This window comes from Marmota monax, unplaced genomic scaffold (assembly GCF_021218885.2).
Source record: "Marmota monax isolate L192 unplaced genomic scaffold, Marmota_monax_Labrador192_F-V1.1 WCK01_AAM20220418_F8-fsc00107, whole genome shotgun sequence".
NCBI classification, from domain to species: domain Eukaryota; kingdom Metazoa; phylum Chordata; class Mammalia; order Rodentia; family Sciuridae; genus Marmota; species Marmota monax.
Genome location: NW_026693761.1, coordinates 870547 through 896274, shown reverse-complemented (window position 1 = coordinate 896274; position 25728 = coordinate 870547). Strand labels below are relative to the sequence as shown.

Below are 25728 nucleotides of genomic sequence, written 5' to 3'. Positions count from 1 at the left end.
AAGTTAGGGGTGCATTTTACACAATGATATAAAAAGAGAACAGGTATGATATAAAAATGATGGTACCTAGGAAATCTGAAATCATAATTGCAGAATATTACCTAGTAATTTTGCACTATTCAATGAGGCACCTATGAAAAAATTACACTTAGGTGAACACTAGGTCAATTAGCACTAAAATACTCAACAGCCACTGCCAGGTGAAAATACACTTAGACCATGGTGGTTGTAAGGATTTTTGTTTTTACAGTTTAGAAAATTCAATGGAAAAAAGAAAACAGTAAAAGCCCAGGACTGACTGACAGGCATTCAGTCATTTTCTTCACTCCTACTTATCCCTTCTTATGCTCTCCCTATCATTCTCTCCCAACTTTTAGGAAGCCAGTAATAACACATTAAATGTACACTTAATACTGAAGACACATACTGAACTAAAAAGACTGGAATTTGGCCCCTTGGCCCCTTATGTCCTGTTTTTCTCTAGTCCCCTTCTTCCTACATATCTTCAGTGGGTACTCAGCATATGCCAGGCACAGGTAGCAGGGCTGAGAAAACTATAGTCACTGTCCTTACAGAACTGCCAGTATGCTGGGAACACCAGAAAATCAAAGGCTAGTGAAGAGAAGAGATGCCTAGTTCTACAGCAAGTGTCCATTGGTGCCAGGAAGCAATGCCTAAAGTGAGATCTGAAGAAAGGGCCAAAGTCATGATTTCCAACCCCTGATAAATATCTACCTTGTATAATCCCATCTTTGCATATGAGCCAGACTTGTGCATTTGATCAATGTCATATGTGGTTAGGTTATGTTAACTGGCAAAAGAGAAGAAATTATATGGGTATAATTAAGGTTCCTAATCAGTTTTGACTTTGAGTTATCAAAAGGAAGATTATCCTAAGTGAGCCTGATGAATAGGTGAGTCCCTAACATGGGTCTATAAGTCAGAGAGGGGCTGTCCTATTGGCATTGAATAAGAAAGCTATTCTATAGCTGCAAGAAACAGAATTCTGCTGATAACCACATGAGCTTAGAAGAGGATTCTGAGACTCAGGAAACTCAGACCTCCCTGGCACCAAGATTGCAGCCTAACAAAGGACCAGCTAAGTATGCCCAAAATCCTAATCTATGTAAGCCACGAAATAATAAATAAATTGTCATAACCAGCTATACATCAATAGAAAATTAATCTCAAGCTCAGCAACAGAAGGCAGCTCTGAGGCTGGTGGCTGCTGTGTTCTGATAAGGCTATCAGGCACTTACATGGAAGATAACAGGGAGAACAGAGTCGCACAATGTTCTTTGTGCATAGCAAAGAACATTCTCAACTTGGCCCACTTTAGGAAAATGAAAACTGATGCACCCAAAGTCAGCGGCAAGCCTTAGAAATCTAATCTCCTAACTTAAAGGCAACCACAAACTCTCCACTTAAACTGCCTTCCCAAATCCTACATAATCCAAAAAACAAAACCCCTGAGAAAATGGGTTGAGGCAAATTTGACAGGGAAAGCTGATCTCTATTTTAAGTTTCCTTACCACTTTTAACAACAAAAGCAGATTTTTGTAAAGTATGACTTTAATGTTAACAAGGTCCTTTTAAATAAATAGGGTCATTTTTATTTAAATGCCAAAATAGCCTGGTTTGTATTATGGGTAAGCAATCTAGGAATTATAATATTTTATACATCTTTTTTCAGTTAGGGAAAAAGGAAAAAAAAAGAAATCCCTATTGTTTTTTATTTTGTTTTTTCTTGTCTTTAGAAACATATTAATGACCCCCACTCAAATTTCTGGTGCTGGGTAGATAAAATGAGTTATACTGAGTTATATTTTACATCAAATCATTAAAATACATATGCAGGAATTCCAGAGACTAACACTTTCATTAAGAAGTGCATCAGAAATTCTCTAAAGCTCCAAAAACTGGTAAAAAAAAAAAATAACAGCAACACTGCAAACTGAGTATCTCAATGATGGAGAGTCAATGTAATTTCCCAAGATAAGTTTAAAGTGACAAGTTAGTGTCAGCACTAAAACAGCTTGGAGTAAATTCAGCAGAAACTTCTCTTGGAAGGATCCCAATAAACTTATACAGAAGTTGACTCCAAGAAAAGACACAACGTATCTGAAGTCAAGAGTGGTAGAGAACCTTGCTTTACTATAGACACTTCTGTACATTTTAACAGTGTGGTGTGCATTATCTGTTTAGAAATATTTGAACCTGGCAATGGTGCACACCTGTAGTCCCAGATACTCAGGAGGTTGAGGCAGGAGGACTGTTTGAGCCCACAAGTTCATGACCAGTCTGGGCAGAACCTCGTCTCTAAAAGTTTTTTTTTTTTTTTTTTTAATTACAAAAGCTAAGTCACAAAGTGTCTCCCTGGAACATTGCTGCAATGACAGTTGTGGTTACTGAAGAGGAAAAAAATTAATAAAAGAAAAATTTAATCAAAAACTAAATTTTAGGTTTCCCCTAAATTTAAATGCCAATTAGTAAGAAACTACTGCCTCCTCAACCATGTGTTGTTTTCAGTCACCTTCAGAAATCTCTGCCTACAAATGGCCTTTGAAATTGCTGGAAGAGGAAGAGGGTAGCAAGACCAAGGGCTACTGAAACAACTCTCATTCAGATGCTATTCCCTGCTATATCTCTGGAGTCCTCTTGACTCTGGGTCTCCTACTTCTTATCCCACTGACAGACCTTTGATCCAAAAGAGGGTTTGTACTCATTTGGGATGCAAAACCTGAGGCAAGCCATCATCCAGGCTGATAATATAAAATAATTATCAAGGAATTTGGTCATGTCTAAATGGAAGGAAGGCAGAAGTTAAGGAAAGAACCACTTTTATGGAGGCAACAGACAATACACAGTTATGATTGCCAAAACAAGTTTGGTTAAAAGCAAACAGCCAGGTTGGCACACAGCTAACTCAGCTTTTTCATCTTAAAATGTTTAAACAATAGGACAGTTTACTCTGTTAACACGGAGAGCATGATTATTCTTATACAAGATTTTTTATTAAAAATGTTTATTCCTGTAGATGGTAAGGGTCTAGTTCCCTCCAAAATAGCCTCATACCAATATTCTGAAAGGCATGATCATCTTCCAGGTCATTCTCAAAGGATGGAGAAAAGACTCTTTATTCATAATCTTTTATTGTACAAATTACAATCTAAAACTAATAATGTTCAACCTATCACCAAAACTATCACCATTATTCATAGTTTTCTTTTCTATAGTCAGTAATTTTTCTGTACAAATGAGCCCAATTAAAATTCCCTATGCATGTGGCTAATTCTTGTTTAACAGAGCCCCTAATGGTTGGCCAGATTTTGGAAGTTAGTGTGCAAAACTGATGTTTTACTTCTTTCTTTTCATTTTACAAAACATCATAGGATAATTGTTAAGTAAAATATAAAAATTAAAAACTACTCGAGCACAATGGTGCACACCAGGGAATCCCAGCAACTTGGAAGGCTGAGGCAAGAAGATCACAAAGCCAGGCTCAGCCACTTCACAAGGTGTTACACAATGTAGTGAGACCTCTCTCAAAATAAAAGAATATTAAAATAAAGGGCTGGAGATGCAGCTCAGTGGTAAAGCAACCCTGGGTTCAATTTCCAGTACCAATAATAAATAAATAAATAAATAAATATATGTTAAAACTATTAGAAAATGCAAGCCATGGGGTCACAACCAACCAAAAGAGAAGAGAAAGCACAATGAAATCAAAGATAAGAGATCTTATAGAAAATAAACCCCACTTGACAAATAAAAGACTAATTTTTTTCTATCTTTCATCAAAGTATTGTGGACAATTAATATTTCATGTTCTATATGAAGAAAGAGAACGGAATTTGACCTATACAGCTTGAAACACACCTTACTCATTTATGATCCTCTAATAACAAACATATATTCAGATAACAAATACATTATTGTTCATGAAAGAACCCCAAATTAAAAGATGATTTTCAGTCCAAGTAAATATAGAAAAGCTGCCAGAACTGTCTGTTTGATTCCCAATGATCTCATTTGTTTTCATCAAACAATATTGAGTCTTTTCAAATTAGATTAATCTTTTGCCCAGTTATTAGGCTATTTGGATAAAAATTTATAACCATTATTAGCATAAGAATAATCTCAAAAGTACTTTGACATAGTTATTTGAGAGGAATTAGTTATAATATACTTATTTTTTGTTTGAAAGAATATTCTGGCTTCACAAAAGTTAAGAGCAATTTGGTAAGAAGCACTATCCCACTAAAATCTGGCACAGGGATCAGTAAATACTTATTGAATTAATGAATAAATGGAACATATGAGCAATCTGATTAAATCAAATAAGAACACAAATATACACATATGCACACACAAACACACACACATACACAAACACACACACAAAAAAAATTTCTAAGAATACTTGTAGAAATCTGAGTTGTCCTAAAGTAGGTCTACTCTACTACCTTCTCTTTAATATCAACATCTATTTCAGAAAAAAATAAGCAGAAATTAGGATAGGATTGTCATTTTATTGTCTGACCCTTCCCTAAACAATCAGTAATCAAAACAATTTTTTTTTACTTTAACATGTTCCCTAGGTGACATGGGATGCAATAATTACATAATGTCTATGCACAATTTCTTGCCTCCATGTGTACCATGACCTGCATCTGGGAACCCTCTCCAGACCAGGCCTCTATGGCTCTGATCCCTCTATGGCTCTGAGTCGCTTTAACTTGATAATAGAAATATGGTGCCTCTTTGGAAACCTTGCAGAATCTCCCAGATCTGTGGCCCTTGAGCATCTTCTTTCCCTATTCCTCCTCACTCTGGCATGCCTTCCCTGGACAACTTCCCCACTGGCTGGTGTTTCTTTGTGCATCCTAGTAGAGCAAATTCCTTGAGGACATGAACACCTTCCACTTGATCTTTGGAAAACTAATACTTTGGTAACTGAATGATTCAACTTCCCTAGGCCTTCAGTTTCCTCATTTATAAAAATAAAGAAATTACCTCCTTGCTGTGAAGACTAGTGATGAGCATAAACCAGCTAACCTAGTATCTAGCAATGGGGGGAAACATTGGCTTTGGTACTTCCATGAAGATAACAGGGGGAAAAGACTTTAAAATACTCCAGATATTCACCTCTCAACCAGCAGGGCTTCAACAGCATGAAATGTCAGGTCAAGTGCCCATGACTGTTGTGAGCCCCAGATCAGAGCTCTTGGTAGATACAAGCAGGTAACACTTTTCAGAACACCATAAGGAGATCCCAACTTATAAGATTATTGTTCCTGTGGCAACAGCATCAGCACTGAGAAGCTGTGTGCCTAACCAGCAGCCTGACCTCGAATAAAGAAAGATAATGACTCTTAAAAACCTATCAGGACCTCTGTGACCCTATATGACTGATGCACAATACAGATAAACTTCTGTAACTATTTAAAGGAATAAAGTGAGGCTCCACATAATCATAAATAAATCATGCACTTAATTAAAAAGTGGCCCAATTAGAAGAAGTATACATAGAAGTAAGCAGAAATACAACTATGAACTAATACAGAGACTTCAAATGGCCCAAATTTCTTAAGAAGACAGTGCAGAAAGAGAAAAATAATATGCCTTCTTCTCTTTGTACTTTCCCCATATGGATTTAGCAAAACAAACAGAAAAAAAATTGTAGCCTCTGAATTTTTTCCAAGGCTTTCAAATGCAGAGTGTGTTGTATGATGAAAAGAATGAGGATGATAATAATAGTATATCTCAAAAGAAAAATCATTCTTAGGAATAACAGATGGTAAAACATTGTCCCTCTCTTCATCTAGCCTGTATTCCAAATTTGTTCAATTCTGTGAATGCAGTTCTGCAGTATTGAACCCAAATCCGTGAAGACAGCATCATTCAAGTCTCAATTTATTGACAACAGTTGGTGCATTCTACAACCCACTGGGAAACATAAGGGCGATGATGGCCCTCAGTGAGGCTCTTGATAGCATTTCTCACCCACAGAAAGAGGGGAGGAAAATATCCCTCATGATACAGAGAAAAGCAGAGAACTGGCATAAGAGTGTGGATGTGGTGGTCTAAATTGAGGCAATCAGCTGGATGGAATGAAACAAGGGAATCTGGCAAGCTTTACAGGCAGGTGTATCATCTTTTAGGGAGAAAGGACTTTAAAACTCTCAACAGAATAGGACAGGAAAATTTACCTTTTGGGTAGCCTTTTAATAATGTCCACTAGAATTTAAAGCATGCACCCACACACCCACACCACATACCACACACACAAACACACACGCACACGTGGACATACACATGCACTTATCACATGCATGTATGCACACACACGCACAAGCGCACACACGCACATGCACACACACAACACACACCACTTTTGGTCACAAGTTTCACAGACACATGTAGGCACACAGCAGGCATGGCAAGGTGGCCTCCATGCTGCTTAGAAAAGTCTTAAATCCAGATATATATCGTCTGGGAGATGTTAAATGAATTATTGCACATCAATGCTATGGAACCCATAAAACAACTGGAAAAGCATGAACTGGCCTGGGAAAATTCCTAAGTCATATTATTGGAGATTTTAAAAAAGCAAACTGCAAAAGACTATGTAGTTTCATTCCATTTCCATACAAATAAAAGCACACACACAAAATTATATATATGACTGCAAGAGGCCTGGGAAAGATATAATACATTGACGACAGTGATTATTTCTAAGCAGTTGACAGTTATTATTTCTTGCATTTTTTTAGGCTCAAAAAGGACTCTCTTTCCCCTTTCCTGGCAAAATGTTTTGGTGTGGTAATGCATTAATGTAGTGGTTATCTAATGAAAGTTAAAATTAAACATAGCTGTGCTAGGAAAGAGAAGGAGAGAAAGAGAGAAGTCAGAAAAGAAAAAGACCCCAAAAGATGATGGGAAATGGTTAGCCAGTTCTTGGGATTCAAGTTCTCCTACTTCCACTTATTTACACAACTGAACAACTAAAAAAGACTTTGCCTAAGCTTCAGCAGCATATCAACATCTGAGTTCGATCTTCTCAGCTTTTAGGGTATGCTCGGCTTGATTCTTGTATCATCATTCTAATTACGTACAATTTTCAAAAAAGAAATAAACAAAGGGTCATGGAAACAAACAGTTTCCCAGCTACAAAAGCAAAGAGACTTATCACCCCAAAATGCTGACTAGGACAGATAATGACTATCAGCCTCCACAGAATGTGGCTCTTCTTCTTCCTCATAAACAACCTCGCTCTTCTCCCCTTCCTTTATCTGGTAGCAGGATCCTCCAGCCTCGGTGTACCCAGGGTCTCAAAGGAGACTTGAAAATGTAGAGCAAGAGCCCAGGCCCAGAGCTCCTGATACAGCACATCTACAAGATTGATGGTGGGACCACCTAGAGCTGTCCCTGTCTCTGTCACTTACTTGCTCTGTGATCTTAGGAAAGTGAATAAACCTCTCAATGACACTATTTGCTCATGTATAAAATGGAGCTCAGGTAGCGCCTCCCATATACTGGTGTCAGATTCAGTGCCTGGCTCCAAGTACACAGTCCCAGAGAACTGCCTCTGCTATTTCAACAAAGAAGATGACCATCTTGGTGACTATAATTACTACTGGGCAAGGCCCAGGTATTTCCATTGTAACAGCTACTTCCATGACACATTACATTTTGAGAATGTTTATATTCATGATTCCCGGTGGTGGGGAGGGGTGATGACAGACCACAAGAAACAGTCCTCAAGGGTCACTTGAAGCAATTAAAGTTTTCACTATAGCTCCTCTAAGAAGCCTGAAAGACCCAAACCCTGTACCCATCCATCTCTCTAGGTTAGATACACACTGTGCGCATCTCTGCAGGAGGCCTGACCACTTCACCTGGGGAGCAGCTTTCAAAACCACTCTGAATGCAGTTGCCTTTCAGAATACAGGAAATGTCGGTCCATTGTTAACTGATTTGAAAAATTAGACACTCAAGGCCAGGTGCGGTGGCACATATCTGTAGTCCCAGCAGCTCAAGAAGATGAGACAGGAGGATTGTGAATTCAAAGCCAGCCTCGGCCAGGGGCAAGGTGCTAAGCAATTCAGTGAGACTCTGTCTCTAAATAACACAAAATAGGGCTGGGGTTGTGACTCAGTAGTCAAGTGCCCCTGAGTTTGATACCTGGTACCAAAAAAAAAAAAATTAGACTCTCAATTTTTTTGCTAAGAAAAATTTATTGCATATTATATTTATAAATTATTTAATTTATATATTATTCCTATATCTGATTAAATTTTTTGACCCTTTGGCAGCTTTGCCTAGAGATTGTTTGGTTCTAAAATAAAATATTATCAGCAAACTTCTGGGTTAGCATGATTCCCCATTGAATCACTCCATTAAAAACAGAAAAAAACCCTTAATGTTAGCACATAGATGCCTGTTAGAAAATTTAGCAGAAACACAGATGCTACTGGCTCAGAATTTCTGCAACATACTAATGATTTGTTGTGGTGGTGGTGTTTTTCCCTTTGTGAACAGAAGATAACAAAAGCTTAGGAGGGGTTTACCAGATTCATGGGTGACCAAAGCCCAAGTGGCCTCTGAGTTAATACCAAAATCTGCACTACACTCAGTGCCCTCTTGAGACTATCTTTGGGATCACTCTTCCTTTGCTGCACAATGCATTTTAGTTTCAGCTTATCATCACCTTTGTTCAAGACTAAAGCACAGGGTACAATCTAAATGCCCCCAAATTGGGTTAGAAATGATCAAATAATTGCTAATACTTTCCCACAACAGAATCTTATGTATGTACCTGTTAAGAACAATATGTCCAGATAAATGGAGATGATATACCCTAACATTAATCTGTAAAATAATAATAATAATAAGAAGAAGAAGAAGAAGAAGAAGAAGAAATACAACTAGTAAGATATCAATGACATAAATACTCTCATGTGGGAAAAATACAAAAATCAATATACCAAATATTAACAATTTTTTATATTAATTTACCAAAAGTTAAAATTGTTAGTTTCTGGATGGTGAGATGAAAAGTAATATCAGCTTTTCTATAGTTTGGACTCTTTTTCAAAGCTTTTCATATAAGCAGTAATAACTATTCTAATCAGAAAAACATAAATGAAACAAAATCCTAGTACTCTTAATACCTAAGAGTGAATAAATGAATACAACATGCTTTCTTTCTTTTCTTTTCTTTTTTTTTTGTTCCAGGGATTGATTCTAGGAGTGCTGAACCACTGAGTTACATCCCCAGCCCTTTTTATTTTTTTATTAACTTATTTTGAGACATGATCTTGCTAAGTTGCTTAGGGCTTCGCCAAGTGGCTGAGGCTGGCTTTGAACTTGCATTCCTCCTGCCTTAGCCCCCCAAGCTGCTGCAAGGTGTGTGCCACAGTGACCAGCTATGCTGTGCTTTCTAAAACCCATGAGATAAGCCTTGTTTTGTGAAGTAGAGAGAGAAAAGCAAGTACCTTTAGCATCCTCACCCAGGGCCCCTGAAAAGTCAAATGCCTTCAGGGTCTCTGTCAGGAAGGGCCACTTCAGAGTGAGTAGAGATTCCTGACCTCCCTACAGATGCCTTGAAATTACTATCCTAAAGAGAACTCAGGGAGCTGAATTCACTGGTCTATTCTTGGATCTAGATAAATTAGAAAAGGCTTATCTAGTTAGAAAGGTTTATCTTGATCATCCAAAAGGATGCTCAGAAAATGTGTCTGTCTTGGATTATTTTTTTTCCCTTGGAAGACTAGGGTAAATGAAGAAAAGGGTGAATAAAATGGATATAACCAGATGAGAAGGAGAGGAGGGCTATTGCTTGACACACCAGAATAGCCCAAGTTCCCTTATGTACCAGGGATCATTGGGAAAAGAAACACAGTGATAATGTGTGCAAAGAGAAAAAACATTTTGCACTAATTTTCCTTTAACTCCCTATAACACTGTCACTATGCTCACTTGACAGGCAATAAATGGGGGAAGGGAGGATCCAGGTCTCCACTGCTCTCATGGTAATGGTGTTGAGTTAGTTAGCTTCCAGTGGCTCCATACACAGTACCACAAAAGTGGTACACACAGTTGGACAGTAGAATGGGGTTATCCAGGCTGGGAAAGATGGGGAGGGGAATAGGTAGAGGTTGGCCATTAGGTACAAAAGCACAGTTAGACAAAAGGAATACATTCTGATGTTCTATAGCACAGAAAAGTGACTATTGTTAAAATAACTTACTATATATTTCAAAGCAGCTGGAAGAAAGGATTTTAAGTGTTCCCAACACAAAGAAATGGTGCATGTTTGAAAGGATTGATATGCTAATTGGCCTTATCTGATCATTATACTTTGAATGAATATATGGATATATCACATTGTGTTCCATAAATGTGTATGCTTATTTTACAATTGATTAAAAATAATAATAATAATAAAGACAACAGGAATTTATTCTCTCACAGTTCTGGAGACTGGGAGTCCAAAATCAAGGTTCTAGCACACAGTGCTCTACCTGCAGGATCTGAAGAAGGCCCTCCTGGCCTTTGCCCAGCTATCCTGGCCCTAGGCACTCCTTGGTTTATAGCAGCATCACTCTAGTATCTGTGTCTCTGGTCCCATGGCCTTCTTCTCAGTGTATCTGTCTGTCTCTGTCTATTCCTTTTCTTATAAAGACATGGGTCACAGTGGATTTGGACCCACCCTGCTCCTGTATGACCTCACCTTAACTAATTATATCTGCAAGATCCTATTCCCAAACCAAGGTCACCTTTTCTAAGGTTCCAAGTGGTCATGAAATTTTGGGGAACACTTCCACCCAGCACTGTAGGGTTCTGACTTGGGAGCATGGCTCCTGAGCCCACGCCCCGAGTTCCTGCCTTTACATGGCCTCCTGGGTGTGCCTCATGGTGGTGCACTATCTGCACATACACTGCACAATGTCAAGACCCCCATCCCATCCTCAATGAGCTGCTCATCTCCTTAACACGAGTGAGATACCAAAGAGAAAAAAGCATATCACTAAAGTGTCCTCTTCTGGATGCCAGAAAAGTTGAAGAGTGTGGAATGAGGGTGGATGGCCTTGGACATAGGCAGCCTCCAGACAGGGTAGGAGGAAGGGGCTGCACTGAGCTAAGACAAGGTGCCACCAGAACAGCCCTCAAGACAGAGCAGGAGTGCCGGAGCAGGACGGGAACCGAGGCTGGAGTTAGAAGATCTCAGAGCTGCTTCACAAACAAGCAAAGGGACTGAGATTTAATTTTGGAAGGAAAGAAAAAAAATGTAATAGGGGTAAAATTCAGGTTTAAGAACTCCTCTGGCCGAGGAGGGCAGGGTGAGCACAGAGCCTGGAAAAACCAAGTTGTCAAAACCTATTGACAAAACACGCTGGGGCGCTTGTGCACGGATATGCACCGGCATCATGACTACATCTTCTCCATTGACAAGTCAACAACTTGCCTTAGAAAATGAGCACGGTATGCAGATGCTCACTGTACCTTCATTCCTTCACCGGGGAGTCCCCTTCCAGGCAGTCCCTTAATCCATATGCAGGCATACCCCAGCTTCCCTCCAATACCCGACCGCACCTCAGCCAAGAGCCGAATAAAAAGGAAGGTGAGAGAAGGAGAAATAAAAATATATAAGCCACAGCCAAAAGAGAAAGCAGCCAGGAGAGAACTCACCTTTGCATCGCTCACAGCAGGCGCCCCTCTGCTTGATGGCCAGCGCACAGTCTCTGGACAGCACTGGGCACTTCTCTCTCTTACACGTCACTTCTTTGTTCTAGGCAAAAAAAAAAAAAAAAGAAACAAGAGATATTTGAAATCAACTTCAAACAGAGTTCCCAGCATCCTAACCCATGACGGAAGTTTTCCTCTATATCTTGCTTTCATCTTAGCAAGAAGTTCTGTGATAGCAAATAGAATTTTTCTCTCTCTGAAACAGAAATATCCATCCAGGACCATGGGACTTTTGGAAAGCACAGGGCTTTTAGAGATGAGAGGAGCTGAAAAGCCCTTTCTGTAAAAGCCAACTTTGCCCAGATAACCGAATGCTCAGGGAGAAGCTTTCTCCAGCTGCATTCTAAGGTTTCCTTTTAGTACACACTCCAGAAATGATAATATTTGTGTAAATCATATTTTGCCCATTGGGCTACCTGGGCCAGGACTGCATCGTGAGAACAAAAATATTTTCTCATGGCCGTCCAACAATCCTTAATAGTTGAGTGCATTAAAATGCAGCAATCTAAAGTTCCAACTCAAATAATGACAAAGTTGAGTATTGAATCAGCTCAGTAAGAGAAAAAATAATATTCCACATGCCAAGCAGAGACACAGTCGTCAGTGTTTTATAGCCGTGGGACAGCTGCGTTACATTAGCACTTATGCTAATGAAAGTGTGGTAAGCATTTGCATCTTTGGTTTTATCCCGAAAGGTTAGCTGTTAAAATGTCTCAGAGAAGATCCAAACATGATGTGTATGCCTGTCTGTAGGAGTGAGCCCACACAATCCAAAAGACTATGTCACAGAACTGCACCGAGATTTGAGTCTTAATAAGAGTTTACTAGGAATAAGCATACTCTCTTTAGAGCTTTCATTCTTACTTCAGTCCTATGAGGTAAATTTTGTCATCATCCCCATTTTACAAATAAGAAAACTGCTGTTCAGAGAGATTCTCAGACTTTTCCAACTTGACACAGCTTCACGACGGGAGAGGTGGAACTCAAGCTTAATGTCACAAATGTGTGCACACGGCTCCCTAACCTGGGTTAAGGCTGGTGCTACCAACTCCATTGCCTGGTGTGAGAGTAGCTTGGAGAGGAGCAACTGGCCAGCTCTGCTCACCTTAAAATAAACCTAGATCCCTCCTGGAATACGGACTGAAGGAATCCCAACTCAACCCTGATGGTGAACTTGAGAAGACTCACAAACGTTCCCCCACACTTCAATATTAGAGACCAAGGAAGAGTTCACCTCACCATCTCTAGTCTAGAACCAAGAAGATGTGTGCATGTGTAAATGTGAATGAGTGTGTGTATGTTTGTGTGTGTGTGTGTGTATGTGTGTGTCTTGAAGGCTGGGAGCCTAAGCCAAGCCCATATATTGAAATCCGTCCCCAAGGCTATTGTTCTAAGATAAAATTTATCACCTCATTATATCAAATTCTGTGGCCTCTGATACATTCCCAGGGTCTAATTCTAAGATTAATCCAGATTGTCACCCTCTATCTTTTCATCAGATATTTTGTGAGCCCCAGAACCCCAATATCTTGAATTCAACCCTCACAGCTCCCCTGAGTGGGTCAGAGGGTATTAGGAGGACAGGGCCCACCTTCCAACAGCTCCATTCCTGCATTAGTTCTGTTGTTTCCTTGCCATATGATTTTGCAAGACCTCCTGAGTCCCACCACAACTCATGTAAACAGCCTGAGGCTATCTCTGGACCTGTCCAACCACCCAGAGACTGAGCTTCAATCCACTGCCCATACCTGAACCCCATTCCTGTAGGGCTGTTGTTGCTGATGGTCTGCGTTTATCATTTACTGGTAGGATTGGAGGGTGTGGCTTCTAAGCATCTCTCTCTCTCTCTCTCTCTCTCTCTCTCTCTCTCTCTCTCTCTCTCTCTTCCCCCTTCCTCTCTCTTGTTTTTGGGGTAGCTGGTGTTTTCTGGTGTTTTTCTGGTGGTGAAGTGCCTTCCTGCGGTTACTCCTCATTTACTCCTTAAGATTCTGTGAGACAGTAGTCTTCATCCTTAACTGCAAATGAGAAACCCCCATGGAGTTCTTAACAAAGGCTGAAGCTGTGGCCTACCCCTTGAATCTCATCTGTCATCTAAGGACAAGCATTAGTGTATTTTCCAACTCCCAGGTAATCTGAGGCCAGCCTGGATTGTGAACTACTGCTCTAAAGAGAGTATGCTTATTCCTGAAGAGGCTAGGAATGAGTGAGGAGGTGAAGGAGCTGTCCACTCTTCCTCTGAACAACAGACTGGGCGTTCTGGCTCCAAGCTCCTTCCCTCACTTTGATTCTTTACAATGAGGGTGGTATCAAAGCTAACTGTAAGTTGCAGCCCATAGATTTATTTTTTAATAACATTTCTCAAATAACAAACATAGCATAGTGACGGTCAGATATTAAATTAAAGAGATCTATGTTAAAAAATTAAGAGTATCATCAAACTAATTCTCACCAAAATCATCAAGAATAGCTGTCAGACACACAGGCTGCTGGGCCTTATTAAGTGTGAGTTTGTTTTGACAAGTGCAGCTTCTGCAAGTCCTGTTTTGACACAGACTGCCCCATTCCAGGTTGACTGTGACAGGAGTTTCTTCCACAAGCAGACTTTGTCACCACAGCTTGATGCACTCAGCCAGCCTGGCTGCACCCTTAGAGAAGGGCCACCAGAAGTGCGGGTCCTCCCTCCTGAAAGGAAGATTCCTCAGGCACAGGGAGTTCAAAGCTCTCAGGCACAGTGGCAGTCAGAGTGGTGTGAAGATGCAATTTGGGATCTGGTAAATAAGAAGGCACACATTCTTCCATAGGAACTCCTTGCTAAATTATAAACCTGGGAGTCAGTCAAAATCTATAACAGGATCCCAAGATTCATAATAAATAGCTTGTAATTACAGTCCAGCACAAAAGTTATTCTAACCAGATGGTTTGTAGATTCACATCTGGATTTTTTTTTCTGTACACACAGAGAAAGAGAGGGGGACAGAGAGAACAAAACTAAACCTGTAGGCTTAGTGGAGTTTTTCCCCTTTCTGATTACACTTAGTTTCTTAAATACTGACAAGGTCATATTGGTAGGGAACTGCCATAGCTGATCATTTATTTCCCTGGTGTCTGATTGACATGGGTATGAAGATATGCTTAGAATCTCCAGCCCTCATGGAAAAAAAAAATTAAAAGTCTGGAGAATCACTGGAGACTGATTCCTCTGTCTCCTTAATTGAGTGCAGCAGCTACAGGGTAAATTTAAACACAGGTTAATTAAGACCACTCCCTTACTTCCCTGATTTTGCCAAGAGAAAAAAACACACATCTTCGAGCCACTGGCCCTGGTGAGGAATGACACACACAAAGCCACACCTCCAGGAGTCTCTGATCTCCTCAGTCACCTTGTCCTGAGGACACCAAACAATCACTGTGGCTCCAGGTCACAGTTCACTCAGTTTACTTTTTCATTAAAGAAACATTTTCTGATACTGGCTCATATTCAAGGTACAATTTCTACAATGTGTTCAGGCTCGAGGCTAAGAATCTCGTATGTATTCCTTCACCAAAAATTCCACATCATCCCCATTTTACTGATGAGGAACCAAGTTAGGAAACACACAAAAGGCAGATCTGGACTACAAATAGGAAGAGATCTGTTATTTAAATATACTTTCTGTACTTTCCAAGCTTTTGGGATACAGAGAACAAAACAATGTCCCTTCCCTGAGGACCCTGGAAAGACTGAGGTCTTCCCGGTGGCTCCATGCATGTGACCTGAGCTCTCCAAAAGAATAACTTCAAGAATCTCCATCTTCACCAGCCATTGGAAGTCAACAGACACCAATTGTCTTCTGGTAGCAAGAAAAGTGGTTCCAATCTGGACATTGACAGGGAAGTGTCTCTCATAACTCTGAAAGCAAGATTGGTATCCTCAAACAGTTTTCCCCAAATTCCAGCTAGGGTTGGAGTCTCTCTATTTCTAAGCAAACAGAAATTATGGGGGGAAAAAATTGCATTCAAGGAAAAAGATGAAAACCTAAAAAAAATCAAACTAACTACAGTAGGAGTGACAAATCTAATCTCATCTTCCATTCTCAGTCTCCTCTCTGTGTTAATCACTTTTTCTGGTCAGCCAGCCATGATTTGCCTGCTAACAAAGGTGTCTCTCTGTATTATCGTCTCCTTTCTGAAAGACAGACAACAGATACCCTAACATTGACCACATACACCAAAACCCAAAATGTATCCTCTGGAGACACCTCAAATGAAGTGCCAACAGGCAAAAGTAAAGGGGAGAGGGGGAAAGGAGTAAAAAAAAATCTACATGGCTGGCAACAAAGGTCTGTAAGGATGGGAGCCAAACCACAGACTGAAGCCACAGCCAAGTTTAAGCAGGATTCTGGCGGCTGGCTTGCTGTATCTAAGACCTGCCACTAGATGGCAGCACAGAGTTCCCTGGCTTTAAAAATTGCAGCCCTGAGCCTGGCTCCCACCTCGGGAGCATTTTTCAGTGTCTGGTGGGGAGGGAAATGAACTCTCCCTGTTGAGGGTTGGGCAGAAGGGTGCAGAAGATAGCAAAGCACCAATGTGAAATGTTTCTGTTTGCTTTCTTCCACCAGACAAAAACGTTTTTGAGATGATTTTATTATATTACCAGCCAATGACTTGAAGATTTTTTTTTTAATTCTTCCAGAACTAATCCTATTATGCAATATGGAAAGTATTACCTGATCTGTCGTTTATGCTTTAAAATACCTTAATAATCTGGAGACAAAAACACAGCAGCTAATATGATGTGAGTGGTGAAGGAGAGACATCCACAGACAGATATTGTTTTAGACTATGAGACAGTATCACAGATCTCGTGAAAAAAAAAAAAAAACTTAATTTGAAAATACCCATTCCTTTGCCTGCTGATCCTTCATTTAATGAGCCATACTAGCAAGGTGGCAGTCCACACTAGTCTATTCCCCTGGAGATGGCATAATTTTCCTTCCATCCCTGTCCCCTATGAAAGCAAAGCCTGCCTCAAAGGCAAACAGCTGTCTTGGCAAATAGTCAAATTCAAAATGCCAGGTAGGTCCTTTCTCAGAAAACTGAGAAAGCTGTGAAGTTATGACATTCCTTTCTGCCCAAATGAACAATACTCAACACATCAATGAAGGACACAGAGAAGGTAGAATCATTAGATGTGGTAAATAAGCAGAGGTGGCTCTTTCCTAAATTAGAAATCCTTCACTCCACCCCTCTCTCCTTTACATACACATATTAACCCCTCCCCCATCATGTCAGTCATGTTTGGGGAAGGGACTTAAAGAATTTGCTGCTGCCAGGTATGATGGCGCAAGCTTGTAATCCCAGCAACTCAGCAGGCTGAGGCAGGAGGATTGCAAGTTCAAAGTCAGCCTCAGCAAAAGTGAGGCACTAAGCAACTCAGTGAGACCCTGTCTCTAAATAAAATACATAATAAGGCTAGGGATATGGCTCAGTGGTAAAGGGCCCCTGAGTTCAATCCCCAGTACTCCCACGCCAAAAATAAATAAATAAATAAAAGAATTTGCTGCCTTCAAAATTCTCCACCCAGAGGCAGGGAGGAAGGTGGAAAGTGCTAAGAAGTGATAGTGGCCAAATTATACTGCTATATTATTAGGTAACAACAAATCCCTGCATTATAAACAACTACAATGCAGCATTTAAAAAAAAAAATATTCTCCACCCAAATGCAAATATTCACTAGAAGGGACCAACATTCATCCCCATTGTTATTAGCTACTACCAAGGGATAGATGCCTGAGCCCAGCAACTCTAAAAGGTGTAGGGACTCAGCAGTGGGGGTTGAACAGCCATGACACCAAAGACTTGGCACATGTGTGCTCAGTGCTATGGGAGAGAGAAGCAGACTGCAAGGTTCCTATCTCTAGAAACATACAAGCTCCCAAGGGAAACAAGACATTGGACACCAGCTGATTATGCAAACGCTGCAGCATAACTTCTGGCACTAAAGGAGAAGCTAGTGAGCACAAATAGGAGTCTTTGACCCTTAATCAAAATCTTAATATTAGAGAACTTATCTGAAGCCCACACACAACAGTGTTTCATGTGGAGAGTCTCCAAATTGCTCATATAGGAATTTGTTTTTAGGAATATGAATGTCTTGTGTTAAATTTCCCAAGGAAGGGAGACCAGAAGAAATGGATCCAACATCAGCCTGTATATTCTCATTGGAATTTCAGGTCTCCCCATGCATGAAGTTAAACAGGTTAACTTCTCCTTGAAGTACCCCATTGTAACCCAATTCCGACCCTGAAAGAGCCAAAGGGAATGTTATGATACTTTTGAACATGGGTCCCAATTTCTCCTACGCAATATCATACCAGTTCTTATAAACAGAAGAATAATACTTTGTGTTTACCTAGCACCTTTCTTCTAAGGAGCTCTACAGACATTATTTCATTAATCCTTACAAAATTCTTTCGATTTGCAGACAGAGAGGAATGGTACACAATGAATGAACTTAAGTGTCTCAGGTCCCTCAAAGAGCTATCGAGCAATGGAGCTGAGCACAGAACATGGTTTCCAAGCCTGGATTAAGAGACCAGCCAGAAAGCTTAGTTTTTAAGGCACAACATTAAAATTTACAGATATATAATATGAGAATTAGACCAGCTTTGACATGACTCTTGAAATTTTGGGAATAGATGAGCATATAGTTAATCTAGCCTGGAAATTTTTCAGAAGGATGGGCTACTTGGGTCAGACAGGTAAGGAAAGATGTCATGGAAGGAATGGGCCTGGACTTGGGCAAGCAGACCTGACTTCAAGCCTTGATGGTTCATAAATACAGAAATGTTGGCAAAAGCAGAAGAAAGAAGTGTTTTGGAAACATCCAAAGACCCAAATGGGCAGAGTCCATTTTTCATCAGCAGTTCTGATCACTAAAAATGGGAAAATAAATTGATTCCCTCTCTGAAATGCATGGTCAGGGAAATCCTTTGCAGGCAAGCATAAGCCTTCAAGGAGGTAATGCAAGCTCATACCTGCTCCAGCCTGTCTCCTTTGGACAAAATCTGCTCTGTCTCCTAGAAATAATAATGAAGTGAGGCTGGGGGAGGGGCCCTGAGATAGCTCACTGGTTGCCAATGGCAGTATTAAATTTGATTGATGATTTATTATTTTAATTAAACTTTTGCTTGCTTGTTCTTCATTGCTGATAGTACAATTGACTTCTCCATAACTCTTATCCCCAAAGAGCTTGAAGAAAAAAAAGTAAAAGCAGTTAGTTGGTCTACCACAAAGCCTAAGTGTAAAGTATTAGGCTCTGGGTCATGTCTCAGCTCAACAGGATTCGGGGGAAAAAAAAACTAACGAAACCATTTCTAAGGTGAGAAAACGGAAGTTGAAAGGGAAAGGAACCAAAACTCCCCCACTGGAGACAGATGGTTTCCCAAAATTTCTTCTTTACAAACTGAGTAGAGCTCAGCACAAGAAATGGGAGAAATTGGCTATAGCCCTTGCACTACGTGCCTCCAATTTTTATCCTAAAGTTGCATTTCCAGCTCTTTCTGCACCACCAACCTCCTTGACTTTTGCAAATCCCTTCCATGGTCAAGGCCACAAACAAAGCTGATCAAAGGAGTCAAACAGTGAATGGCATATAGTTTTGCAGGCAAGATGCTGAACTCTTAATTTAGCATAGCACCCAACCTTTCTAGAAAATCTATTAGGTGCCAGACTGCACTGAACATGCTTTTGTGTATTTTGTCATTTAGCACTTGCCACAAGCCTGAAGAAGGCACCAATTTACCACCCTCTTATTTTATAGGTAAGAAAACTGAAGCACAGGGAGTTTAATGGCTCACCAGGTTTACACAGCCAGCCAAGGCAGACATTCAAACCCAGGGCTCTCTGATATCAAAGTCTGTGCCTTAATCACTATAATATATAACTTGTCTTAAAGGCTAAGAGGAGTCCTCTCTCCTTGCAGCTAAGAACTTGATTAAGCATTCCCCATTTTCAGACCGTTATAAACCTCCGTGCTTTATGGTTTCATTTTGAACACACAAGTAAAAATAGGACCTTTAAGGAAAGACAGATTATGTCTCTGGCTCCACTCAAAACAAGTCTGAGCACCAGGTCATTTGCAAGACAGACCAGAACCTGGGCTCAAACCCACTGCATCCTCTCAACCCTTCTTCCATTTGCCATTTGCACAGGAGGCAATACCCTCCCTGGAGGCTCACAGCATCCCACGGCCATAATTTTAGAGACTTAATGTTAAAATATCTTGTAAGAACATCACGCAATTCATTGCACTACATCTGGGAGTGTTATTCTTTTTTTCTCCTGTCTAGGCTCAGCGAGCCTTTACCCCAGAGACCTGGGCCCTGGCAAACACGGCCTCCTTAGGCCCAGCTAACAGTGCAAACTCCGAACAAAGCTGCCCTTGAAGCCCGACCATTTAAAAGACTTTATGAAGCCCACTGGGGCCCCCCGATTATTTTGCAACAAGTCATATCCCATGAAGAAATTCACTTCTCTGCAACACAAAACAGAGGGAGATTAAAGAAAAAGGCAGGCGGGCGGAGGAAAGAAGTAAGGCCCCCTGCTGCTCTGTCTGGCCAGAATCGTGTCTTTTAGTACCCATATCCTCTACAAAGACGATGTGCTGATGATATATTGCCCTCATACATCACAAAATGACAGTGTTCTCCTGATACTGTACCTTGAAAATATGACACGTGCCAACAGAAGCAACGGGGGATTAATAAGAAGTTCTTTTTTATATATTTAAGTTACTTAACATTTCAATTTTTAAAAAAAAAAAAAAAACCCCAGTCTTTAGTTTGTTGGAGGGATTGTTTGGGGTCTTACTCTGCTTAAGGGTTTAGGTCTGGCTTTTTTTTTTTTTTTTGGCCGTTTCAGGGAACTCTCAGAACAAAGAAACACAGGCCATTAGAATGTCCCAGCTGCTCAAGTACAAACTCTGATTTAAAACAGGGCAGTGTCAAACAGCTCCTCATTCTGTTTAATCATATTTTGAAATAGAACCAAAACATTAGAGATGGCAGAACACAAAAGAAATAACCACCAAATAAAAATAGTAGCCCAAAGAAAGTAGCACGGCCTGTTTTTTATTATGTTGTACATCGTATAAGCAAAGGGTCTGTCGGCAGCACACATTCATGTAACTGAAATGAACTGGATAGGAAGCAGCCAGTGACAGCCCTGTGAGCCCCTTGCAGATGCAGCCCTGCCACTACACGTGGCTCCCAGAAGCAGACTAGAAAACCAAAAGGTACACTGTGTCCTGTTCTGCCAGCAGACAGGAGCCAGGTATGCGAATGGACAGGAATAAATGTTGACGTCCTTCTTTTATTTTGTCCAAATGGTCAGGTCTCCCCTTCTATCCTCCCCATCCAAAAACTGGGATGTGGGATGAAGTGGGTGCTGCAGAGAAACTTCCGATTTGGGAAGATTTTGCAAACTTCTGATTTGGGAAGATTTTGCAAACCAGGGATCCAGGAGAAGGAAGCCCTGCAAAGGAACGAAACCATGTACAAGTGGCCCCGTGACCTCTCCTAACACCTCTGATTATTTTACACTGCTGGGCGCCCTTCAGCACATGGGAAATAATGAATCAGCTTCTTCCCCTGTCCAAAAAGAAAACAAAAAAGAAAGGGGTGATGAAATACTATGAAGATCCTTATGCCTTTCTGTGAGTTCTTTTGACCCAGTGAAAAGATGATGGACCACATGGGGTGGGGGATGGGGGGTGTCCAATTCCAATTACCAGCAGGATCTGTGGCTCAGAGGGCACTGTCCAGCCTTATCAGTTTCTGGGGGGACAGGAGAGAGTCTAATAAATTAGAGTAACTCTACAACAAAGCAGACAACACAACAAGAAGGAAGGTGATACCTGGAGACATTATTTTAAGGGTCCCTTTCCTTACTCACCACAATATAAGAAGCAGGGCTCTCTGGCATAAAAAGACTGAGAATTCAGCAGACCCTTTCAGTTATGCATATAAACGATTCTCTGCCAAAGAAGAGCATGAAAACTGAATGTCTTAATCCTGTTGGCCACTGGTGGTGTCAAAATCACTTCTTTGTGTGACTGACCAGCCCTAGAGGGCTGTCACTCTTGCTGTCAGCACCTATCTCCTTCCTACATCACCCACACCCACAGCGAACCCACCAAATCCTCCAGCACCCCTCATTCTTGTGGGTCAACAACAAACCACAAAGCAGATGAAATAAAAGATTTTTTTTTTCACTGATCATCCCTAGAAAGTCCATGTTCTGTTGGAAGTTACAAAAATTCCTGATTCTGGGGAGTAAACAGAAGTTGACATTGCAGGGAATAAGCATGGAGGAGGAGTGGCTTCCAGCCCATCTGTCATTTTGACAAAGTAACTTTCTGGTCACCAGTGAGACACTTTTAAAGACAGCTGCACAATTGACCCTGACCACCAGCAATCACTGGGCCTTTCAAAGGCACCCCTGGGACAGAAGGCCCAATCAGGTTTAGGCTGGATTCTACCGTCCTGCCTGTGTATATGCTGTTGTGTCTCAGATGCTGAGAAGGTCTCTGCTCCTGGGCTACACTGACCCTGATTCTCACTACAAAGGGTGTCCAGTTAGCCTGAGTAATGACAAGTAGGAAAACGAAGGGACAGGAGTGTTCTAGCTGGTTAGATGTTCACAGAACTGAAAACCCCAGCCTCAGACAGCATCCCCCATATGAAGGCAATTCTGAGCTTGGGTTGGTCTGACTCATTCGCCAGGGCCATTAGCAGCATGTTCTCTTCACCAGAGCTATCCCAGGGGCCACATGCAGATGTCAGACAGAAGTGGAAAAGCCAGAGATTTATTTCATAGGTCTAAAATGTAATTTTAATCTATTAGCTTCTATTTTTAAACTCACTAAGTGGTCAATGAGTGCCATATTTGCATATAATCCATTTTAGAAATTAAGGTGTTATAAAAAAATGAAAGTGGCCAGTTAAAACATTATTAACATAAACATGTTGCTAGGGGGATACAGAGCATGTTTTATTTGTTAAAAGGCAAAAAACCAACCATGGTCATTACCCTTAACCATTACTTTTAACAAAGATGTCACCATAAAACAGCTTCTCAGAGCATTAATGTACCTAAGACAAAAAATGTCAACAGAAAAACAGCCCTTACAAAAGGCAATATTTTGGCTGTAAACATATTTTTCTGTAGGTTACCCCTTTGCACTGCAGAATTCAGATCTATCTGACGGAAAATCCACAAATCTGCTTAAGAAATATTTTGAAGCCCTGCTGTGGGCCAGACACTATGCCAGGTTTTTCTGGGAATAGAAAATATGAATCAGATACATCTTCTGCCTTTAGAAGAGCTTACAGTCCAAGATGGAGAAGGCCCAGAGCATAAACACTGCAGAAGTACCTCACATATTGCAACATGAGTGGCAAGAAGTGCTGGTCACCAGTTCACGGGAGGGAACAGTCAGTGGTAACCCAATTCCACTGCCACAAACTCTTTGGGATCATCTAGATCATCCTGGGTCTTTAGACACTACATCGTAGGTCACTGAATGAGCCTTTAAAAGTTCTGTTATACAATTATCTCACTGAGACAGAATTTGACCTACATATCTCAGCCTCTTGGGATCTCACAGCCCAGATGACTCTTCTTCCATGATGGTACTCCAGTGCACACCCGCCAAGGTATAACAGCATCACGGAATTGCAAGCAGCAGAACACTTTCTTTTACAGATATCATGGGGAAATGGGGTATGCTTATTTTGTTCCATTTTTTCCTTCCTCTGTGAAATTATAATATTTATCACACTTTACTATTTATCTTTCATCTGTAATATGTTTTAGGTAAAATAGAAAATGTGAACACAATTAATTTAATTAACATTCCAAAACCAATAATTATCATGCTACCAAGTCTAATGAAGGCAGCAATATCTTTTTTTTTAAGAAGTTTCCTATAGGAGATACAGATGTTCCTTGATTCACCATAGGCTAATGTGCCCTATGTGAAAAATGCATTTAACTCACTTAATTTATGAGACCGCCCAACCTCAGCAACACAGTGCAATATAGAGTGAGGGTTGTTTCCCTTGTGATCTCATGGCTCACTGCCTGTACCCAGCATCTCAAGAGTGCTGCATATCTCCAGCCCAGAAAAAGATTCAAATTCAAAACATGAAGTATGGCTTCTACTGAACTTATATTGCTCTCATACCATTGTGAAGCCAAAAAATTGTAAGTTGAACCACCCTAAGTCAGGGACCATCTGTCGTTTTATCTTACATTGCTTATTATGTAGTTTGTTATGATGACATCATTGTTCACTGGAGGCAACTCTTCATCTTTCATTGCATTTACATAACTTTCCCACCATCAAACATGATATACAAAGGAATAGGATCTATGTAAAAGGTCAGTCATCAAGACAGAAAGGCAGAGTTGACAGTAGAAAGTATATAATTTCCTTGGAGGGAAGAGAATGAGACCTTAAAATTATTGAATAAAAAAATAAATAAACACCAATGGCACAAACTCACTCATCCAACAAATATATACTGAATGGGCCCTGCCTTCACTGTCCCAGACACTGTGAGTATGTCATGAGCCTTAGAGAGACCATGTCCATACAGAGTTAACATTCTAACAGAGAAGACTGCTAGGAACAAACATGTGTATGATGTGACAGGTACTGGGAGGGCTCTGGAGAAGACGAAGCAGAATGAGAGAACATAATGATAAGGGGATAGTGCTGGTGGGTATCAATGGTCAGAAGATGACCCTCTCGTAAGGAAATAGACACCTGAATGAAGGAATAAGAATATGCAAATACATTGGATAAGTGGGTTCCAGGCACAAGAGCTAGTGCAAACATTCTGTGGAGAAGGTCCTGGATATCATGCAAAAGAAAGGAGAAGCCCAGGAGTGTTGGAGCAGAGTGAAAAGTGAGGAGGGTTTGAGACATAGTCAGAGGTGTCGTCTGGAGTCATATAGAATAAGGCCTTGTAGGCTGTGATCTTCTAACTTGATTCTGGGTGAGATGAGATATCACCAAAGGGTTTTTGTTTTTTTCCTCAAATAAGTGAAATAATCTGTAGATCTTTAAATCACTGATAATGTATTAACTAAAGGCAAGAGTGATAACTGCAATAGTTAGAAATTATTAGATATGTTCTCCAGGCTTTGTTGTCAAGATTGCTAAGAGATTGAACACAAGAGACAAGAGAGGAAGGAATCAAGGTCCACACAGTTGGAGGGCTGAGTGAATGAAGCAAGGCAGCTTCCTGGAAAGGATGTGGTTTGGGGGAGAAGTGGACAATCAAATCTCCTTTGAGGCCTTTTTTAATTTGGGTTACTGCTAGACATCCACACAGAGATTCCAAGAGGACATATGGATATATCACTCAGGATTTAACAGTGAGAGGCCTGGGAATATAAATGTGGGAACTAACAACATATAGAGATCTCTACAGAATCACTCATGGAATAGAGAAATGGAGAAAACATTTTGGTTGAGTCTTTGAATATGGAAAGTTTGAGAAGATAAGGAAGATCTGGTGAAAAGAAAGGCCAAAGAAAAGTCAAGTAGCATAATTCTTATAAATCCATCATGCAAATGTGGAGGGAGTTGTACACATGTAAGTACTTACACACGTGTGTGGATTTACAACTGTATGTGACCACTGGTTGGGAGTATATGTTAACTCAGTGACCACCAGAGGTCACCTTCTCTCAGCACCTGCCACCATGCCAGGTATTAGAGACCAAGATACCACAGGGCATAGCAGCACCCACCGTGCAGGGCTCCAGGAGATGCTGTCTTGACCCCTGTTGGTCACTCCTTATCCCCAGTATTAGTAGCCACCTTGCCTTCCAACCCACATCTCTAAGGGAACAGAGTTAAGATTTGGAAACTTCCAATTGGCTAGAAGTGCTGAGAATGCCAAGGTAAAGGTCTTGGATTAA

The 25728-nt window shown here is 40.6% G+C and overlaps 1 protein-coding gene across 3 annotated transcripts in view; it reads right to left on the bottom strand.

Moving 5' to 3' along the window:
• The window catches only part of Bmper (BMP binding endothelial regulator), a 237833-nt gene that overhangs the window by 195453 nt on the left and 16652 nt on the right, over positions 1-25728 (bottom strand). For all 3 annotated transcript variants that reach the window (XM_058584443.1, XM_046460608.2, XM_046460607.2), the window contains exon 3: positions 11698-11797. In XM_058584443.1, the coding sequence (XP_058440426.1) occupies positions 11698-11797 (100 nt within the window). The remainder of the gene's footprint in view (positions 1-11697; positions 11798-25728) is intronic.